This window comes from Diadema setosum, unplaced genomic scaffold, assembly GCF_964275005.1.
Source record: "Diadema setosum unplaced genomic scaffold, eeDiaSeto1 scaffold_35, whole genome shotgun sequence".
Classification (NCBI taxonomy): Eukaryota; Metazoa; Echinodermata; class Echinoidea; order Diadematoida; family Diadematidae; genus Diadema; species Diadema setosum.
The window spans coordinates 260,558-284,664 of record NW_027307661.1 but is presented as its reverse complement, the minus strand read 5'-3'; the positions used below and the strand labels follow the sequence as shown (position 1 = coordinate 284,664).

At 38.3% G+C, this 24,107-nt stretch overlaps 1 protein-coding gene across 1 annotated transcript in view; it reads right to left on the bottom strand.

Moving 5' to 3' along the window:
- The window catches only part of LOC140245800 (uncharacterized), a 137,453-nt gene that overhangs the window by 12,408 nt on the left and 100,938 nt on the right, over window positions 1-24,107 (bottom strand). The window contains 10 exon segments of the mRNA XM_072325314.1: window positions 1,161-1,328; window positions 2,540-2,707; window positions 4,437-4,604; window positions 10,343-10,510; window positions 13,963-14,130; window positions 15,344-15,399; window positions 15,958-16,066; window positions 17,276-17,443; window positions 18,652-18,819; window positions 20,036-20,203. Coding sequence (XP_072181415.1) covers window positions 1,161-1,328; window positions 2,540-2,707; window positions 4,437-4,604; window positions 10,343-10,510; window positions 13,963-14,130; window positions 15,344-15,399; window positions 15,958-16,066; window positions 17,276-17,443; window positions 18,652-18,819; window positions 20,036-20,203 — 1,509 coding nt within the window.

The window sequence follows — 24,107 nt, the reverse complement described above, 5'->3', positions numbered from 1 at the left end:
ATGTTTTCATCCCTTTTCCTCCCTCCCACACAAACAAATACGAACAACACATAAACAAAAAGTACATATTATCGAATAAGGATCCCAACCGATTGGCATGGAGGCTTGTAACAATTTTCATTCTGAAGACATAATGTAACATTGTGGTCACATAACTGTAAGTTTGAACAAAGCAACAATGTACACCACAAGTTAAAAATCCATGAATTCAGATTCTTAATGTTTGGTGGGTAACAGGCGCTCTTTTTTTTTTTTTTTTTACACAAACCATGGCAGCACCAAGAGGTAGATCATGAAAAGTGGACTTATGGGTTTGAGCTGTGGAGCGAAAGGGGGGGGGGGATGATTTGAAACACAGATGAAAAAAAAAAAACATCTCTTCCGACAGAAAATAAAATGGCATCGCCTCAATAAAGGTCCTTCAACGTGTCAGATTGATTCCAGCTATTGTAAAATTAAAGGTAATATCATACAGGTATTGATGATGATTACGAGTTCATATGTTCATAGATGCTGAGATACCCCTATTATATTTATATACATATACATATCACGTATAGGTTTGTTTATATATATATATATACATATTTTCTCTTTAAGAACACAAGCCTTGCCTGCACCGAGAGGTAGATTATGAAATGAAGACTTATAGATTGTAGCTGTGGAGTGAAGAGGAAGGGGATGATGTAAAACATAGATTAAAACACCCATCACTTCAGTAAGTAGATACAATGACATAGCCTCAATAAAGTTTTCCATTTAATTTTACACATAAATTCTTCACTATTTTTTCTATCCTTTTAAAGAAACCACTACCATCCTCATTTGTAATATTAGTACATGTATCTTCTAAGGAGTGACACCTAAAGCTATATAGGATTATGGGGTTATGCCAGCATCTCCTTTTCAATTTTCAGTAGACCTTAATATTGGAATGATTGTTTTGTGTACTTGGGAAACCCCATCCATTTATTCCTTCATTTTATTAAAAAACAAGAAATCGGTTTCTGATCGAATGATTACAATCCTTCTGTATTAAATAAAACTTTGTAATTTCATTCATTTTCGATTCTAATCAAAACGGTCAACATGAATCTCTCCTCCTCTATGGCCCATTATACGATATTACACTGGAATATAACAAACGCAAATTAAGATACCCTTGCTTCTGATGCTGATGTCTTCAGGGCAAGAAAGAAACCGTCGGCTATGTTCACTTTATGTAGCTCCAGAGTCTTAAGGTTTGGCATGGTGCAAATACTCTTGGCATATGCCTCTGATGCAGCAGCAGAAATGTCAAGTCCTCCAGAGTGTTTGATTGATTCCAGCTGTGCAGTACATAAAGAGGGTGAGAAATAACATAAAATACTAAGGGAAGACCATCCTGTCAGTGTGAATATAATACCTCCATGTTTTCATCCCTTTTCCTCCCTGCCACACAAACAAATACGAACAACACATAAAAAAAGAGTACATATTATCGAATAAGGATCCCGACCGATTGGCATGGAGGCTTGTAAAAATTTTCATTCTGAAGACATAATGTAACATTGTGGTCACATAACTGTAAGTTTGAACAAAGCAACAATGTACACCACAAGTTAAAAATCCATGAATTCAGATTCTTAATGTTTGGTGGGTAACAGGCGCTCTTTCTTTTTTACACAAACCTTGGCAGCACCAAGAGGTAGATCATGAAAAGTGGACTTATGGATTTGAGCTGTGGAGCGAAAGGGGGGGGGGATTTGAAACACAGATGAAAAAAAAAAAAACATCTCTTCCGGCAGAAAATAAAATGGCATCGCCTCAATAAAGGTCCTTCAACGTGTCAGATTGATTCCAGCTATTGTAAAATTAAAGGTAATATCATACAGGTATTGATGATGTTTACGAGTTCATATGTTCATAGATGCTGAGATACCCCTATTATATTTATATACATATACATATCACGTATAGGTTTGTTTATATATTTTCTCTTTAAGAACACAAGCTTTGCCTGCACCGAGAGGTAGATTATGAAATGAAGACTTATAGATTGTAGCTGTGGAGTGAAGAGGAGGGGGATGATGTAAAACAAAGATGAAAACACCCATCACTTCAGTAAGTAGATACAATGACATAGCCTCAATAAAGTTTTCCATTTAATTATACACATAAAATCTTCACTATTTTTTCTATCCTTTTAAAGAAACCACTACCATCCTCATTTGTAATATTTGTACATGTATCTTCTAAGGAGTGACACCTAAAGCTATATAGGATTATGGGGTTATGCCAGCATCTCCTTTTCAATTTTCAGTAGACCTTAATATTGGAATGATTGTTTTGTGTACTTGGGAAACCCCACCCATTTATTCCTTCGTTTTATTAAAAAAAAAATCGGTTTCTGATCGAATGATTACAATCCTTCTGTATTAAAGAAAACTTTGTAATTTCATTCATTTTCGATTCTAATCAAAATGGTCAACATGAATCTCTCCTCTATGGCCCACTATACGATATTACACTGGAATATAACAAATGGAAATTAAGATACCCTTGCTTCTGATGCTGATGTCTTGAGGGCAAGAAAGAAACCGTCGGCTATGTTGACTTGCACTAGCTCCAGAGTCTTAAGGTTTGGCATGGTGCAAATACTCTTGGCATATGCCTCTGATGCAGCAGCAGAAATGTCTAGTCTTCGATAGTGTTTGATCGATTCCAGCTGTGCAGTACATAAAGAGGGTGAGAAATAACATAAAATACTAAGGGAAGACCATCCTGTCAGTGTGAATATAATACCTCCATGTTTTCATCCCTTTTCCTCCCTCCGACACAAACAAATACGAACAACACATAAACAAAGAGTACATATTATCGAATAAGGATCCCGACCGATTGGCATGGAGGCTTGTAACAATTTTCATTCTGAAGACATAATGTAACATTGTGGTCACATAACTGTAAGTTTTGAACAAAGCAACAATCTACACCACAAGTAAAAATCCGTGAATTCAGATTCTTAATGTTGGGTGGGTAACAGGCGCTCTTTTTTTTTTACACAAACCTTGGCAGCACCAAGAGGTAGATCATGAAAAAAAAAATGTGGATTTATGGATTTGAGCTGTGGAGTGAAGGGGGGGGGGATTTGAAACACAGATGAAAAAAAAAAAAAACATGTCTTCAGGCAGAAAATAAAATGGCATCGCCTTATCTCTCTATGTGCCACGTTCGCACCTCCGACTCAGTCAACGGCGTGCCAACTTCGCATATTCTGCTCTACAAACAATGCCGCCAAGACCGATCGATAAACCACTAATTACTGCTAATCCCGCGGCACAATGAAAGCGTTTCTCGTGCTTTTGTTCCTCTCAGCATATACGGCTGCCATTCTATGTGGTGATCGACTATCAAACGATGTTCCCAACTAGATTTGCTCGTACATTCTAAGTTTCTGTCACGGTTTAATGTGCAAAAGTCATGCCTTTATTGTAATGTAGCAACTGGTCATTAAAAGAAAAATTGAAAATAGAGTTGTCATACAATTCATATCGAAACAAAGCTTGGCATTCCTCTTTAACTTTGCCTACTATTATGCCCATCGTAACAGAAATTAGTAGAAGTTATACAAATTGGAAAAACAGAATTCCTTCTCAAAGCATGACTACCTTGGTGTCTAATGTGGCACACAGGGGGTTTCCACCATGGCACATAAAGAGTTAATAAAGGTCCTTCAACGTGTCAGATTGATTCCAGCTATTGTAGAATTGAAGGTAATATCATACAGGTATTGATGACGATTACGATTTCATATGGTAATAGAAGCTGAGATACCCCTATCATATTCATATACATATACATATCACGTATATATATATTTATATATACATATTTCTCTTAACACAACCCTTGCCGGCACCGAGAGGTAGATCATGAAATGAAGACTTATAGATTGTAGCTGTGGAGTGAAGAGGAAGGGGATGATGTAAAACATATATTAAAACACCCATCACTTCAGTAAGTAGATACAATGACATAGCCTCGATAAAGTTTTCCATTTAATTTTACACATAAAATCTTCACTATTTTTTCTATCCTTTTAAAGAAACCACTACCATCCTCATTTGTTATATTAGTACATGTATCTTCTAAGGAGTGACACCTAAAGCTATATAGGATTATGGGGTTATGCCAGCATCTCCTTTTCAATTTTCAGTAGACCTTAATATTGGAATGATTGTTTTGTGTACTTGGGAAACCCCACCCATTTATTCCTTCGTTTTATTAAAAAAAAAAATCGGTTTCTGATCGAATGATTACAATCCTTCTGTATTAAAGAAAACTTTGTAATGTCATTCATTTTCGTTTCTAATCAAAATGGTCAACATGAATCTCTCCTCTATGGCCCACTATACGATATTACACTGGAATATAACAAATGGAAATTAAGATACCCTTGTTTCTGATGCTGATGTCTTGAGGGGAAGAAAGAAACCGTCGGCTATGTTGATTTGCACTAGCTCCAGAGTCTTAACGTTTGGCATGGTGCAAATACTCTTGGCATATGTCTCTGATGCAGCAGCAAAAATGTCAAGTCTTCGATAGTGTTTGATTAATTCCAGCTGTGCAGTACAGAAAGAGGATGAGAAATAACATAAAATAATAAGGGAGGACTATCCTGTCAGTGTGAATATAATACCTCCATGTTTTCATTCCTTTTCCTCCCTGCGACACAAACAAATACGAACAACACATAAACAAAGAGTACATATTATCGAATAAGGATCCCGACCGATTGGCATGGAGGCTTGTAACAATTTTCATTCTGAAGACATAATGTAACATTGTGGTCACATAACTGTAAGTTTTGAACAAAGCAACAATCTACACCACAAGTAAAAATCCGTGAATTCAGATTCTTGATGTTGGGTGGGTAACAGGCGCTCTTTTTTTTTTACACAAACCTTGGCAGCACCAAGAGGTAGATCATGAAAAAAGAAATGTGGATTTATGGATTTGAGCTGTGGAGTGAAGCGGGGGGGGGGGGATTTGAAACACAGATGAAAAAAAAAAAACAAAACATGTCTTCAGGCAGAAAATAAAATGGCATCGCCTTAACTCTCTATGTGCCACGTTCGCACCTCCGACTCAGTCAACGGCGTGCCAACTTCGCATATTCTGCTCAACAAACAAAGCCGCCAAGACCGATCGATAAACCACTAATTACTGCTAATCCCGCGGCACAATGAAAGCGTTTCTCGTGCTTTTGTTCCTCTCAGCATATACGGCTTCCATTCTATGTGGTGATCGACTATCAAACGATGTTCCCAACTAGATTTGCTCGTACATTCTAAGTTTCTGTCACGGTTTAATGTGCAAAAGTCATGCCTTTATTGTAATGTAGCAACTGGTCATTAAAAGAAAAATTGAAAATAGAGTTGTCATACAATTCATATCAAAACAAAGTTTGGCATTCCTCTTTAACTTTGCCTACTATTATGCCCATCGTAACAGAAATTTGTAGAAGTTATACAAATTGGAAAAAACAGAATTCCTTCTCAAAGCATGACTACCTTGGTGTCTAATGTGGCACACAGGGGGTTTCCACCATGGCACATAAAGAGTTAATAAAATAAAGGTCCTTCAACGTGTCAGATTGATTCCAGCTATTGTAGAATTGAAGGTAATATCATACAGGTATTGATGACGATTACGATTTCATATGCTCATAGAAGCTGTGATACCCCTATTATATTTATATACATATCACGTATATATATGTTTATATATATATATTTCTCTTAACACAACCCTTGCCTGCACCGAGAGGTAGATCATGAAATGAAGACTTATAGATTGTAGCTGTGAAGTGAAGAGTAGGGGGATGATGTAAAACACAGATTAAAACACGCATCACTTCAGTAAGTAGATACGATGACATTGCCTCAATAAAGTTTTCCATTTAATTTTACACTTAAAATCTTCACCATTTTTTCTGTCCTATTAAAGAAACCACTACCATCCACATTTGTAATATTAGTACATGTATCTATTAAGGAGTGACACCTAAAGTTATATAGGATTATGGGGTTATGACAGCATCTCCTTTTCAATTTTCAGTAGACCTTAATATTGGAATCATTGTTTTGTGTACTTGGGAAACGCCACCCATTTATTCCTTCATTTTATTAAAAAAAAAATCGGTCTCTGATCGAATGATTACAATCCTTCTGTATTAAAGAAAACTTTGTAATTCCATTCATTTTCGATTCTAATCAAAACGAGCGCCCGAAATCGCCACGGCCTATATACAAAGAGGTGAGATGCTTTTTCTGTGGAAAAACAGGTCACGTCAAGTCTGAATGTAGGCGATTGCTTGGACAAAATGAAGCAAAAGAAATACAAAAGCAAAAAGCAACACACGGTTTAGTCCATGCAGACACACGTACACAGAACAGTTCAGATGCTGAAACAAAAGAGAAACAGTACCAAGCAGCCACCAATGGTTTTGTTAAGTCAAGTGTAAGTGATGAACAGCGTCATCCAAATGTTGTGAAAAGCAGTGTCTAAAAAATGACAGATACGTGTTCAAGTGGTCGTTTGGATGAAAAGTACAAGGACTTCATTTTCAAGGGTACAGTTACCATTGCTGAATTTATAGTACCGGCTGTCATCCTTCGTGATACGGGAGCTACACAATCCCTCATGGTAGGAGATGTGAAGAGTATGCCCATAGACTGTAACACGGGTAGAAAAGTACTGATACATGATGTCAACGGAGGAACGCAGGCGGTCCCTCTATTCTGAGTGAATTTGGATAGTGGACTGATTTCAGGGGAAGTGATTGTGGGAATAGTTCCATTTATCCCTTTGGAAGGAGTTTCTTTTTTGCTCGGTAATGGCCTTGCAGGAGGTCGAGTGAGTGTCCTTCCGGTTGTTTCTGAAGTCCCAGTGTACGAGCAGGAAAGCTAAAAATTGGTTGATGAATTTCCAGAAGTATTTCCAACATGTGCTATCGCCAGGTTTCGAGCAAGCGAAGCAGAGCGTGAGAGAAAGCAGTTTGAAAGTGAAATTTCTCTTGATGACACATTATTTGAAAGGGTGACTAGTGAAGATGAAAGAGAACAAAGTTGGGAGGAAGGTGTGTTCAGTCAGCCGGCTTTAATCAAAGCACAGATGGAAGATGAGGAATTGTTGAAGTTGAGAGAGGGTGCATTGACTGTAGATGAGACGAAGGGAGGGCCATAATGTTTCTATGTAAAGTCTGGTGTTTTGATGAGGAAATGGCGTCCTCCAGACTGTCCCGCAGATGAGGACTGGACGGTTGTCGACCAGATAGTTGCTCCTCCGCCGTATCGAAAGGAAATTCTACGTCTTGCACATGAAATTCCGATGGCCGGACACATGGGTGTCAAGAAGACTCTGTGTGGAATCATAACTCACTTCTTCTGGCTCAAGATGAGAAAGGATGTGTCTGAATTTTGTTGAACGTGTCATGACTGTCAAGTGGTAGAAAACCAAAACATGCCATTAGACCTGCGCCGTTGATTCCTTTTCCGGTATTTGAGGAATCATTTAGCCGTGTGATGGTAGAAGACTTGGATGCAGTTGTGAGTGAGAGTGTCCTACACAGTGCTGGGAAAAGTACAGAAGAGTTTGAACCTGATGCTTCAGATTCTCAGAGTGTGAATTTCAAGTCAGGAATGATTCCGCGAGTAGAGAACTCAAAGGCACCAGAAAATCCAGAGTTACTGCTCAGTCATCTATCTGAGATGCAGAGGGGCAAGATGTTGTCTACATATTCCAGGAATTTCCGGAGGTTTGCAGTGATAAATTGGGCTGTGCGAAAGACACTGTTCATACGGTAGATGTTGGTGAAAATGCACCCATAAGGCAGCATCCATATCGGATTCATCCTGCTAAGAGAGAACAGGTGGATAGGAAGATAGATTTCATGCTTGCAAATGGAATCATAGAGCCCAGCAACTCAAACTGAAGTTCCCCAGTAGTGCTAGTCGCAAAGGCAGACGGAACGTCCATATTTTGTATAGATTACAGGAAGGTCAATACCATAACCAAGACTGATTCGTTTCCGCTTCCTCTGATTGAGGAATGTATTGATCGGGTAGGAAGTGCTGAGTATGTCAGCAAATTGGATTTGATGAAAGGGTATTGGCAGGTGCCATTAGACAAGGATGCAAGAGAGATCTCGGCGTTTTTCACGCCCTCCGAGTTATACCAGTGTCGTGTCATGCCCTTCGGGATGAAAAATTTCCCCGCAACTTTTCAACGCATGATGAATCGAGTTATTGCTGGTCGTGATAACTGTGTTGTCTATATAGACGCTGTGTTGGTTTTTCAGCAATACGTGGGAGGAGCATGTTGCTCATCTTCGAGAGCTGTCCCGGAGGTTGTCACATGCAGGACGATGAATCTGGCCAAATGCAAGTTTGGGAAAGCTTGAGTGACTTACCTGGGTCACAAGGTAGGCCGAGGTAGCGTCGCACCACGAGATGCCAAGGTCAGAGCCATCGTGGACGCTTTTTGGGAATGTGCGGATTGTAACTGAGATTCGTCCCCAACTTCAGTCACATGGTGGTGCCCTTGACGAACTTGTTGAAAAAGGGTACAACGTTCCAGTGGTCGGCGAGCTGCCAGGATGCGTTCCAGAAGCTGAAGGCCGTCCTCATGAACGATCCCGTGCTCATCGCACCAAACTTTGAGAGGAGCTTCCAGCTGGCTACGGGTGCTAGTGACCGAGGAGTAGGAGCCGTGCTACTTCAGGACGACGACAACGGACATAGCAAACCTGTGTGTTTCTTCTCCAAAAAACTGAATCGCCATCAGCAAAAGTATTCAACTGTGGAGAAGGAATGTCTCAGTGTTGTTCTAGCCGTGCAACATTTCGAAGCGTATTTGGACGGTGGACGAGACATCGTGGTGTACACTGACCATAACCCATTCGCATTCTTAGAACGCTTCAAGCACAAGAATCAGCGTCTCTTCCGTTGAAGTTTGATTCTCCAGCCGTACCCACTGAGAATTGTGCACATAGCAGGAAAGGACAACAAATTAGCAGACGCTTTGTCACGAGTTTGAAACTGTGCACGCGCTGATAATGTTGCCGAACGATAACAATCTCAAATCTACAGTAACACCTACATCAAGCTGAACATTTCAAACAAGACTCAAAACAGGCAAGAAACTGATGATTTTGTTTTTGTATATGACAACGTATACATGTGTTCATGTATCCTCGTTCAGTTTTTCCTTTCCCAAGGATTTGTGAAGAAATTGTATTTATGTTAATCATGTTTGTTTTAAAAGAAAAACAGTATGATTTATGTGAGTGATGCTAGGTATGAGAAAGTACTAGTACACAATATTCGATTCGAAAACATCACTTGAAAAATCTCATGTGTTACACGCCAAGCATTGTATGATATTTTGGAAACCCAACATTACAGGAAACGTCAGGATACAACATTTGTGGTGTGTAAGATCACAGTGAAAGCTGTGCTTCAGTTGCACACTTCTATTTTGAGTTCATTCAGTGTACCCTAAAGAGTCAAAAGATTCATATTGTTATGTATACCGATACATTACAGAGTTACTGCTAGCGAATGCAAAAAATAAACAAAGCAAAAAACAGTATAGCAAAACACAACCGGCCAGTCACAGGAAAACTGTTGATTAGATTTTGAGTTTTGTCAACCAATTTGTGTTTAAACAAAAGAATTTATTCAAATTCATGAAAATTCTTCCGTCGTGATGTTTTCATTGCAACTGATTGACAAATTGCCCTACATCGACGTAAATAAGCACTGAATTGATCAGTGTTTTAGTAATATCATACAGGTATTGATGATGAAGTGAAGAGGAGGGGGATGATGTAAAACACAGATTAAAACACCCATCATTTCAGTAAGTAGATACGATGACATTGCGTCAATAAAGTTTTCCATTTAATTTTACACATACAATCTTTACTATTTTTTTCTATCCTATTAAAGAAACCATTACCATCCAAATTTGTAATGTTAGTATATGTATCATCTAGGGAGTGACACCTAAAGGTATATAGGATTATGGGGATATGCCAGCATCTCCTATTCAATTTTCAGTAGACCTTTATATTGGAATCATTGTTTTGTGTACTTGGGAAACCCCATCCATTTATTCCTTCATCTTATTAAAAAAAAATCGGTTTCTGATCGAATGATTACAATCCTTCTGTATTAAAGAAAACTTTGTAACTCCATTCATTTTCGATTCCAATCAAAACGGTCAACATGAATCTCTCCTCTATGGCCCACTATACGATATTACACTGGAATATAACAAATGGAAATTAAGATACCCTTGCTTCTGATGCTGATGTCTTGAGGGCAAGAAAGAAACCGTCGGCTATGTCGACTTCCACTAGCTCCAGAGTCTTAAGGTTTGGCATGGTGCAAATACTCTTGGCATATGTCTCTGATGCAGCAGCAGAAATGTCAAGTCCTCCATAGTGTTTGATTAATTCCAGCTGTGCAGTACATAAAGAGGGTGAGAAATAACATAAAATACTACGGGAAGACCATCCTGTCAGTGTGAATATAATACCTCCATGTTTTCATTCCTTTTCCTCCCTGCGACACAAACAAATACGAACAACACATAAACAAAGAGTACATATTATCGAATAAGGATCCCGACCGATCGGCATGGAGGCTTGTAACAATTTTCATTCTGAAGACATAATGTAACATTGTGGTCACCTAACTGTAAGTTTGACCAAAGCAACAATCTACACCACAAGTAAAAGATTCATTAATTCAGATTCTTAATGTTTGGTGGGTAACAGGCGCTCTTTTTTTTTACACAAACTTTGGCAGCACCAAGAGATAGATCATGAAATGTGGACTTTTGGATTTGAGCTGTAGAGCGAAAGGGGGCCCGGCGGGGGTGATTTGAAGCACAGATGAAAAAACCAATCTCTTCAGGCAGAAAATAAAATGGCATCGCCTCAATAAAGGTCCTTCAACGTGTCAGATTGATTCCAGCTATTGTAAAATTAAAGGTTATATCATACAGGTATTGATGATGATTACGATTTTATATATGCTCATAGAAGCTGAGATAGCCCTATTATATTTATATACATATACATATCAAGTATAGATATGTTTATATATATTTTTTTCTCTTAAAGACCTAATAAAATGCTTGCAAAATGTTTTAATATGCAAAAGAAATGTAAAATATATGTCATGATTATCAATGTAAATAGGTTGTCAGTGTCGTTCCGGTTTTTATCGCTTCTAGAAACTCCCCCAAATATCACATTTTTGGAGGACCCCGTTGCAGCTTTTGCGAAAAAAATAGTCACGTGACCAACACCCCTGAACCGATTGATGACGTATAAGCACGGAGTTGTGCTCAGTTAGCAGACGCCGCTCAGCACAAGCACTCAGATTACTAGCTTGGTACACGCGCGTACACGATAGCTAGCCCCGCCAGGCCCGGGCCCCGCGGGATGTGCGCTCCCGGTCGACCCACTGACTGTCGACATTTACGCATTACCACGTACATTATCACTAAGTTAGCTTGCACAGATACCTGGTACATCGAGCATAATGTCTTCCCCTATATGGTTAAACTTCGACATTGATGATGATGATGATGAAGACTGCAGCTCTGACGATAGCGGAGAAGAAGAGGAGGCACATGAAGTTGAAGGGGAAGATGGGGAGGGAGAGGCGGCCGATGAACCAGAACGTTATCGTGGGGCTGCACCTTACCGATATGAACCAGCTGCATCTCCCCCGCTGCCAGTGCAAGAGCGTATCAACATGGCACCAAGCCCGAGAATAGACCTCACGGAAACGATCGCCTGGGAAATACAGAGTGGTATGTCTGGTATGCCCCCATATAGTTTAACGTTAGAAAGGATATACTGTATTCTACATGATTGACATTGTAAGTTGTAACTGTTTGTCTAGTAAGTAGATTAGAAGAACAGGCCCAGCTCGCTCACAAAGTGAGCGGCTACTCCGGCCGCAGCAAGCAAGCGGGAGCGTCCCGGCCGTGGCCTGGCCCGTCGGCCGGCGCTTACAAGTTAAACTACCTGTAGTAGTCTAGTAGTAGATCTAGTAGCAGTCTACTAGTAGTTATAGTAGTCTACTAGTAGTAGTAGTCTACTAGTACTACTACTAGTAGTAGTACTATTACCACTACGGCACAAGGTCTAGTAGACTAGTAAGTAGTAATAGCAGAATCTTTGGTAGTAGTACAGAGGCTACACTCTATAAACGCCTAACGGTTAGGGGGATATGTTGTTACAGGGTGGGTCATGGCTCAAAAAAAAAAAAAAAAGGCCTAACCAGTTTCCCATAGTCAGTTTCTGCAACATTTGTTATCAGTAATTTAGATGCGCCATTTTCTAAGAAAAACGATACCAAGAATTATCGTCGATTTTGGTCGAGTAGTTTTTGTTTTATGCTAAAAATCATACTGTGGAAGGAAGCCCAAACGCCGTGCTTATCTACCGATGAATGCCACGGTGGGGCTGGATTCACGAGTAGGTCTAGGCCTATAAAGCAGGCGAGTCGCCGTAGTATTAGTACAGACACGCAGTGGTGGTGGGGCTATCGTGAAATAGGCCCCACCGCAGTGCGCGTGCACCGTACCCGTGCGTTTATAGCAAGCAAGGGTAGGTCCTCCTAGGGTTTAGGGTTAGGTAGGGTTGTATTTATGGTTAAATTGGCCGTTAAATTAGTCGAGGGCCATATTATGAAGTCATTTTCGCCGCATTCAAGAGTATTTACTGTGGAAGGCAGCCCCACCGCCGTGCTTGCCTACCGAGATGAACGCCACACGGTGGGGCTGAAATAGGCGAGTCGCCGTAGTATTACTATTATTACAGACACGCAGTGGTGGGGCCTATTTCACGAGTTTGCCGAAAATAATGGATATCCAAGCGTACCACAGTTGTAATCTGTATTATTGGCAGTATTAAATCCGATACAGTTCATTGAATATTCTTTTGTCTAAAGGCTTAGCCAATGACAATAGTGCAGCGCAGCACCTGCTATGCGCTCGCTAGCTCGCTCCCCCGCCAGCGCTAGCCAGTGCAGCCGCCGGCCGGCTGTCGCTGCGCTGCGCTAGCATAGCCTTGCCAGCTCGCTGGCTACGGCTAGACTGGTCGTGAACGACTCCGTTCTTAGACGTCATCACAATTTAGAAGTGATAGTGCGCCGCATGCGGCGAAAGTATAGCAAGTTTTCCAAAACCGAGGAAATTGCATCCATTATGTTAACAAATATAGAACAAAATTCAGAACAGTAAAAAACCCCGCACAACCATAGAATTACTTAGAATTTAACATTTAATATTATTATATCATTGAGAAAAAAATGCCTAAACCATTTTATTAGGTCTTTAACACAACCCTTGCCTGCACCGAGAGGTAGATCGTGAAATGAAGACTTATAGATTGTAGCTGTGGAGTGAAGAGGAGGGGGATGATGTAAAACACAGATGAAAACACCCATTACTTCAGTAAGTAGATACGATGACATTGCCTCAATAAAGTTTTCCATTTAATTTTACACATAAAATCTTCACTATTTTTTTCTATCCTATTAAAAAAACCACTACCATCCACATTTTTAATATTAGTACATGCATCTTCTAAGGAGTGACACCTAAAGTTAAATAGGATTATGGGGTTATGTCAGCATCTCCTTTTCAATTTTCAGTAGACCTTGATATTGGAATGATTGTTTTGTGTACTTGGGAAACCCCACCAATTTATTTCTTCATTTTATTAAAAAAAAAAATCGGTTTCTGAGCGAATGATTACAATCCTTCCGTATTAAAGAAAACTGTCTAATTCCATTCATTTTCGATTCTAATCAAAACGGTCAACATGAATCTCTCCTCTATGGCCCACTATACGATATTACACTGGAATATAACAAATGGAAATTAAGATACCCTTGCTTCTGATGCTGATGTCTTCAGGGCAAGAAAGAAACCGTCGGCTATGTTGACTTCCACTAGCTCCAGAGTCTTAAGGTTTGGCATGGTGCAAATACTCTTGGCATATGCCTCTAATGCAGCAGCAGAAATGTCAAGTCTTCCAGAGTGTTTGATTGATTCCAGCTGTGCAGTACATAAAGAGGATGAGAAATAATATAAAATACTAAGGGAAGACTATCCTGTCAGTGTGAATATAATACCTCCATGTTTTCATCCCTTTTCCTCCCTCCGACACAAACAAATACGAACAACACATAAACAAAGCGTACATATTATCGAATAAGGATCCCGACCGATTGGCATGGAGGCTTGTAACAATTTTCATTCCGAAGACATAATGTAACATTGTGGTCACATAACTGTAAGTTTGAACAAAGCAACAATGTACACCACATGTAAAAAATCCATGAATTCAGATTCTTAATGTTTGGTCGGTAACAGGTGCTCTTTTTTTAACACAAACCTTGGCAGCACCAAGAGGTAGATCATGAAATGTGGACTTATGGATTTGAGCTGTGGAGTGGAAGGGGGGGGGGGATTTGAAACACAGATGAAAAAAAAAAATCCATCTCTTCCGGCAGAAAATAAAATGGCATCGCCTAAATAAAGGTCCTTCAACGTGTCAGATTGATTCAAGCTATTGTAGAAATGAAGGTAATATCATACAGGTATTGATGATGATTACGATTTCATATGCTCATAGAAGCTGAGATACCCCTATCATATTTATATACATATACATATTACGTATAGATATGTTTGCATATATTTTTTTTCTTTTAACACAACCCTTGCCTGCACCGAGAGGTAGATCATGAAATGAAGACTTATAGATTGTAGCTGTGGAGTGAAGAGGAGGGGGATGATGTAAAACACAGATGAAAACACCCATCACTTCAGTAAGTAGATACGATGACATTGCCTCAATAAAGTTTTCCATTTAATTTTACACATAAAATCTTCACTATTTTTTTCTATCCTATTAAAGAAACCACTACCATCCACATTTTTAATATTAGTACATGCATCTTCTAAGGAGTGACACTTAAAGTTATATAGGATTATGGGGTTATGTCAGCACCTCCTATTCAATTTTCAGTAGACCTTAATATTGGAATGATTGTTTTGTGTACTTGGGAAACCCCACCCATTTATTTCTTCATTTTATTTAAAAAAAAATCGGTTTCTGAGCGAATGATTACAATCCTTCCGTATTAAAGAAAACTGTGTAATTCCATTCATTTTCGATTCTAATCACAATGGTAAACATGAATCTTTCCTCTATGGCCGACTCTACGATATTACACTGGAATATAACAAATGGAAATTAAGATACCCTTGCTTCTGATGCTGATGTCTTGAGGGCAAGAAAGAAACCGTCGGCTCTGTTGACTTCCTTAAAGGTAGGGGATCCCATTTGCACGCCTTAAATGAAGAGTTGTATAAATACAGTGGTATGTTGAAGAGAATATCATTTTAGAAACTCCCATAAAGTATTGAAAGCGGAAGGTAACATTTAGTACATTTTTTTGACGGTTAGATTTTGAATTGAATTGTTTTCGGGGCTCACCGTAAATTCCAGTACATTACTAGGCTACCTTTGCAGACCAATGTACTGCATGAGTGTCCATCATGCATATTTCGTGAAGAAAGTTCATCAACACTTACAAACATTTCTATATACATTCTTACCACACACTCTATATGTTATTACATCAGCTCTTGTACTTTTAGATTTGTGTTTATAGATCACAAATACAGAAGAATGCAACAAAAAGGCGTAAGTGTGGCTGACACACAGAACTACTGAGTAGTTGAGTTTTGTGCATTATTCAAATTTTAGATAACTGTTGACTTCCAAATTTCTAAGCAGTGGCCTAAGCAAGTCCCCTGAGGTTCATATTTAATGTTTTGCTGCATTTTGGGAGGTCTGTAAAAGGTATCCCCTACCTTTAAGCTCCAGAGTCGAAAGGTTTGGCATGGTGCAAATACTCTTGGCATATGCCTCTGATGCAGCAGCAGAAATGTCAAGTCTTCCAGAGTGTTTGATTGATTCCAGCTGTGCAGTACATAAAGAGGATGAGAAATAATATAAAATACTAAGGGAAGACTATCCTGTCAGTGTGAATATAATACCTCCATGTTTTCATCCCTTTTCCTCCCTCCGACACAAACAAATACGAACAACACATAAACAAAGAGTACATATTATCGAATAAGGATCCCGACCGATTGGCATGGAGGCTTGTAACAATTTTCATTCCGAAGACATAATGTAACATTGTGGTCACATAAATGTAAGTTTGAACAAAGCAACAATGTACACCACATGTAAAAAAATCCATGAATTCAGATTCTTAATGTTTGGTGGGTAACAAGTGCTCTTTTTTTAACACAAACCTTGGCAGCACCAAGAGGTAGATCATGAAATGTGGACTTATGGATTTGAGCTGTGGAGCGGAAGGGGGAGATTTGAAACACAGATGAGAAGAAAAAAACATCTCTTCAGGCAGAAAATAAAATGGCATCGCCTCAATAAAGGTCCTTCAACGTGTCAGATTGATTCAAGCTATTGTAGAAATGAAGGTAATATCATAAAGGTATTGATGATGATTACGATTTCATATGCTCATAGAAGCTGAGATATCCCTATCATATTTATATACATATACATATTACGTATAGATATGTTTGCATATATTTTTTTCTTTTAGCACAGCCCTTGCCTGCACCGAGAGGTAGATCATGAAATGAAGACTTACAGATTGTAGCTGTGGAGTGAAGAGGAGGGGGATGATGTAAAACACAGATGAAAACACCCATCACTTCAGTAAGTAGATACGATGACATTGCCTCAATAAAGTTTTCCATTTAATTTTACACATAAAATCTTCACTATTTTTTTCTATCCTATTAAAGAAACCACTACCATCCACATTTGTAATATTAGTACATGTATCTTCCTAGGAGTGACACCTAAAGTTATATAGGATTATGGGGTTATGCCAGCATCTCCTTTTCAATTTTCAGTAGACCTTAATATTGGAATGATTGTTTTGTGTACTTGGGAAACCCCACCCATTTACTTCTTCGTTTAATTAAAAAAAAAAATCGGTTTCTGAGCGAATGATTACAATCCTTCCGTATTAAAGAAAACTGTGTAATTCCATTCATTTTCGATTCTAATCAAAATGGTCAATATGAATCTTTCCTCTATGGCCGACTATACGATATTACACTGGAATATAACAAATGGATATTAAGATACCTTTGCTTCTGATGCTGATGTCTTCAGGGCAAGAAAGAAACCGTCGGCTATGTTGACTTTCTCTAGCTCCAGAGTCTTAAGGTTTGGCATGGTGCAAATACTCTTGGCATATGCCTCTGATGCAGCAGCAGAAATGTCAAGTCTTCCAGAGTGTTTGATTGATTCCAGCTGTGCAGTACATAAAGAGGATGAGAAATAATATAAAATACTAAGGGAAGACTATCCTGTCAGTGTGAATATAAAACCTCCATGTTTTCATCCCTTTTCCTCCCTCCGACACAAACAAATACGAACAACACATAAACAAAGAGTACATATTATCGAATAAGGATCCCGACCGATTGGCATGGAGGCTTGTAACAATTTTCATTCTGAAGACATAATGTAACATTGTGGTCACATAACTGTAAGTTTGAACAAAGCAACAATGTACACCACATGTAAAAAATCCATGAATTCAGATTCTTAATGTTTGGTGGGTAACAAGTGCTCTTTTTTTAACACAAACCTTGGCAGCACCAAGAGGTAGATCATGAAATGTGGACTTATGGATTTGAGCTGTGGAGCGAAAGGGGGAGATTTGAAACACAGATGAGAAGAAAAAAACATCTCTTCAGGCAGAAAATAAAATGGCATCGCCTCAATAAAGGTCCTTCAACGTGTCAGATTGATTCAAGCTATTGTAGAAATGAAGGTAATATCATAAAGGTATTGATGATGATTACGATTTCATATGCTCATAGAAGCTGAGATATCCCTATCATATTTATATACATATACATATTACGTATAGATATGTTTGCATATATTTTTTTCTTTTAACACAACCCTTGCCTGCACCGAGAGGTAGATCATGAAATGAAGACTTACAGAATGTAGCTGTGGAGTGAAGAGGAGGGGGATGATGTAAAACACAGATGAAAACACCCATCACTTCAGTAAGTAGATACGATGACATTGCCTCAATAAAGTTTTCCATTTAATTTTACACATAAAATCTTCACTATTTTTTTCTATCCTATTAAAGAAACCACTACCATCCACATTTTTAATATTAGTACATGTATCTTCTAAGGAGTGACACCTAAAGTTATATAGGATTATGGGGTTATGCCAGCATCTCCTTTTCAATTTTCAGTAGACCTTAATATTGGAATGATTGTTTTGTGTACTTGGGAAACCCCACCCATTTACTTCTTCATTTAATTAAAAAAAAAAATCGGTTTCTGAGCGAATGATTACAATCCTTCCGTATCAAAGAAAACTGTGTAATTCCATTCATTTTCGATTCTAATCAAAAGGGTCAATATGAATCTTTCCTCTATGGCCGACTATACGATATTACACTGGAATATAACAAATGGATATTAAGATACCTTTGCTTCTGATGCTGATGTCTTCAGGGCAAGAAAGAAACCGTCGGCTATGTTGACTTTCTCTAGCTCCAGAGTCTTAAGGTTTGGCATGGTGCAAATACTCTTGGCATATGCCTCTGATGCAGCAGCAGAAATGTCAAGTCTTCCAGAGTGTTTGATTGATTCCAGCTGTGCAGTACATAAAGAGGATGAGAAATAATATAAAATACTAAGGGAAGACTATCCTGTCAGTGTGAATATAAAACCTCCATGTTTTCATCCCTTTTCCTCCCTCCGACACAAACAAATACGAACAACACATAAACAAAGAGTACATATTATCGAATAAGGATCCCTACCGATTGGCATGGAGGCTTGTAACAATTTTCATTCTGAAGACATAATGTAACATTGTGGTCACATAACTGTAAGTTTGAACAAAGCAACAATGTAGACCACATGTAAAAAATCCATGAATTCAGATTCTTAATGTTTGGTCGGTAACAGGTGCTCTTTTTTTAACACAAACCTTGGCAGCACCAAGAGGTAGATCATGAAATGTGGACTTATGGATTTGAGCTGTGGAGCGGAAGGGGGGGGGGGGGATTTGAAACACAGATGAAAAAAAAAACCCATCTCTTCCGGCAGAAAATAAAATGGCATCGCCTAAATAAAGGTCCTTCAACGTGTCAGATTGATTCAAGCTATTGTAGAAATGAAGGTAATATCATACAGGTATTGATGATGATTACGATTTCATATGCTCATAGAAGCTGAGATACCCCTATCATATTTATATACATATACATATTACGTATAGATATGTTTGCATATATTTTTTTCTTTTAACACAACCCTTGCCTGCACCGAGAGGTAGATCATGAAATGAAGACTTATAGATTGTAGCTGTGGAGTGAAGAGGAGGGGGATGATGTAAAACACAGATGAAAACACCCATCACTTCAGTAAGTAGATACGATGACATTGCCTCAATAAAGTTTTCCATTTAATTTTACACATAAAATCTTCACTATTTTTTTCTATCCTATTAAAGAAACCACTACCATCCACATTTTTAATATTAGTACATGCATCTTCTAAGGAGTGACACCTAAAGTTATATAGGATTATGGGGTTATGTCAGCATCTCCTATTCAATTTTCAGTAGACCTTAATAGTGGAATGATTGTTTTGTGTACTTGGGAAACCCCACCCATTTATTTCTTCATTTTATTTAAAAAAAAAAAATCGGTTTCTGAGCGAATGATTACAATCCTTCCGTATTAAAGAAAACTGTGTAATTCCATTCATTTTCGATTCTAATCAAAATGGTCAACATGAATCTTTCCTCTATGGCCGACTCTACGATATTACACTGGAATATAACAAATGGAAATTAAGATACCCTTGCTTCTGATGCTGATGTCTTCAGGGCAAGAAAGAAACCGTCGGCTATGTTGACTTTCTCTAGCTCCAGAGTCTTAAGGTTTGGCATGGTGCAAATACTCTTGGCATATGCCTCTGATGCAGCAGCAGAAATGTCAAGTCTTCCAGAGTGTTTGATTGATTCCAGCTGTGCAGTACATAAAGAGGATGAGAAATAATATAAAATACTAAGGGAAGAATATCCTGTCAGTGTGAATATAATACCTCCATGTTTTCATCCCTTTTCCTCCCTGCCACACAAACAAATACGAACAACACATAAACAAAGAGTACATATTATCGAATAAGGATCCCGACCGATTGGCATGGAGGCTTGTAAAAATTTTCATTCTGAAGACATAATGTAACATTGTGGTCACATAATTGTAAGTTTGAACAAAGCAACAATCCACACCACAAGTAAAAATCCATGAATTCAGATTCTTAACTCTTTATGTGCCACGTTCGCACGTCCAACTCAGTCGACGGCGTGCCAACTTCGCATATTCTGCTCAACAAACAAAGCCGCCAAAACCGATCGATAAATCACTAATCGCCGCTAATCCCGCGGCACAATGAAAGCGTCTCTCGTGCTTTGATCCTCTCATATACGGCTTGCATTCTATGTGGTGATCGACTATCAAGCGGCGTTCCCAACTAGATTTGCTCGTACTTTCTAAGTTTTTGTCACGGTTTTATGTGCAAAAGTCATGCCTTTACAGTAATGTAGCAACTGGTCATTCAAAAGAAAAATTGAAAATAGATTCGTCATAAAATTTATATCGAAACAAAGCTTGGCATTCCTCTTTAACTTTGCCTACTAGTATGCCCGTCTTAACAGAAATTTGTAGGAGTTATACAAATTGGAAAAACAGAATTCTTTCTCCGAGCATGAATACCTTCCTGTCTCAGAATAACGTGGCACACAGGGGGTTTCCACCATGTCACATAAAGAGTTAATGTTTGGTCGGTAACAGGTGCTCTTTTTTTTACACAAACCTTGGCAGCACCAAGAGGTAGATCATGAAATGTGGACTTTTGGATTTGAGCTGTGGAGAGAAAGGGGGGGGGGGGATTTGAAACACAGATGAAAAAAAAAAAACATCTCTTCAGGAAGTAGGTAAAATGGCATGGCCTCAGTAAAGTGGTCCATTGAATTTCACACATTTGAAATCTTCAATCAGTTTTTGTTTTTACTTCAATTGTAATAAACAAACCACTACCATCTATACCTGTAAGTTTGACGCCTGTAAGAAGTGGATCGGGGGGGGGGGGTAGTGATGTAAAACGGAGATGAAAACACCCATTACATCAGGAGGTATGTAAAATGACATTGCCTAAATAAAGTCTTCCATTTGATTTGACACACAAAATCTTCACTTAGTTTCTTTTTCTTTAAATTCAATTCGAGTGAAGAGACCGCTACCATCCACATTATATTGTACGAGAAGTACATGTATCATCTAAGGAGTTATATAAGAAAGGCGGTTATTTGTGTTTCGTGGGATGTATGAAACTATGACATTATAGACTAATCCACCTTCATGAGGACTTACCACCATCACCATTGCTTTGTAGAATTGATGTGACATTTAGAGGGGTAATAATGTCGCAATGGGACTTATGGAAGTGGTTGATTTATTGTGCTATGACTTTTACGGGATAATTCTAGTGATGCTAATCCAGTATACCATCGAACGAATCGATTTTCATATGAGTTCACCAAATAATCTTTGTTTTGTTATAACAGATTAAATTTCAGCATGGTATGACTTTTTTTCATGAAAGTCTTTGTTAGTCTGTTCAACGACTTATTATTTTTTTTTGTTTCATGAATACTGAAAACAAATATCTGCTCTTTAGTTCAGTCTCAGTTATTTTGTGTGTGTGTGTGTGTGTGTGTGTGGGTGGGGGGGGGGATTAATGCATTGTAAGATACCCTTGTTCTTGATGCTAATTCGGCGAATGTGAGGTAGAAATCGTCTGTGATCCTGACATCATTTAGCTCTAGAGTCCGAAGAGTTGGCATGGTGCAGATGATTTCTGCTAAGGCTCTTGATCCAACAATCGAAATTGTAGCTAATTCCATTGATAGCTCCTAGGTAGCATCACAGGAGGAGGTAAAAGTATACGTTGTCAGAATTAATATTCAAATTCATGTGAATGCACTGCATGTCTTTTATCCCTACTCATTCACATCTTACCCCCCTCAAAAAATAAAAGGCTCATAATGCAGACATAAAAGTGGGAAAAGAAAATCATTGATAATCACTAAGGCGACTGGAACACTTTGACATAGATTATATACCTTGAAGAACAATGTTACGTTATATTTCTTCCTTAACTGTACGTATAATGATTTTATAACACAATACCATAATCTGATGTCACATATTACACTTTCAATCAAAATGAGTTCAATAATTTCTGTGACATATTTCTCCACTCTCCTGAAAGACAAAGTGAAGTAAATTTAGAGAAGCACAGAGAGAGAGAGAGAAAAAAAGATATACCGATCCTCGTTTCACTCTTGGACGAAAATGATAAGCCTGATGCTGATGGTGTCCAATATATGCCCGTTCAAGAGTTTGAAAATGTGGAACTGCGCAGATGAATTGGACTAAGGCCTGCCATGTCGCAGCCGAGATGTCAGATCCTTCATGTTGACACAGTGATAGTAACTGTGAAGTTCTGTAGAGGGGAGTCTAATGCATAAAACAATGTTACACACAAAGGATATTTAATTCGCCATATCAATTGGCATAATTTTGCTCTTTCCTAGCACTATTCTAGTCCATATCATCTATTTCACTACAAATTGAGATGAAATGAAATGGCACTTTGGCTAATTATGCAGTTAGTGCTATTTCTAAAGTACCAGTAAGTGTAATAACATGTACTAGTATGCACATGATGCACCTTTAATGCCCACGCTACGAATATACAACAACGGAATTTTAAGTCCTACAATACCCTATTAAAATGAAATTCATAATGAAAATGAAAATCATAAAAACGATAAAAAATCAAATACTCTCCATCCTTCATTCTATGGTCGTGTAGCAACAAACGTGAACTCACAGATCTATAAGGGCAGCTGGTTTTTATATGTTACATTATTGGCAAGAAAATTATTATTTTCTGTGTTATGAGTGAAAAAAAGGGGGTTTACATGTCGTGTTTTGTTCGTATGCATTATGTAATTAGTCATACAGTGCATATAAATTCACCATAAATATTTCCATTAAATGCCCCCCATCTCGATTTATGTTTGTAATGTTTATTTCTTTATCACTTCATGTATTTGTTGTGACAAAAAGCTTAGGAAGACAAAGCTGATAAATTTTGAAAGCTTCTACAATCTTGCCACCCAGAGACTTTCTCTGAAATCATTCATGTCACACCCTTTTACAAGAATACATAAATATCTACCCATTTCTCTATATTCCTTGTTATGGTGCGTCATTACATAGCCCTGATATTTTGGACATCATAAAAGGAAAATAGAAAATAGAAACACGTATCAATCCAATTTTGACGATTATACTTTATAGCATGGAGAGGTCTATTCTTAAAAAAATAAATAAATACATGTCTGCGTATGAAAGTAGAGACATGGCTAACCTCTATACCAAATACAAATCTGCCCCAACCCTCTCCCCCACCCCCCCCCCCCAAAAAAAAAATAGATATGCGATATTATTCAGCTTGTGTGCCGACCCATAGAATACCGCTCTATGTATTACATAAATTGTTGATAATTTCAAGGAGGACATCATCCACAGGGAATAATTCAATGGTGAAAGCCAGTAGTCAGAATTATGTGATCGTCACCAATACGAACTTGACGTGAAAACATGAACATTCTACATTATTACTATTTTATTCAATATTGATAACAGTTTCATTTTTATTTCTTGGGGCAGTTAATGGTAAGTGGCTTTATCATGTTTTTTTTTTCTTGTTTTAACCGAAAAAAAAATATCAAACGTGTATTAAAGATTTCCTGTAAAGTAACTAATACCAAGCAAACACACACACACACACACACA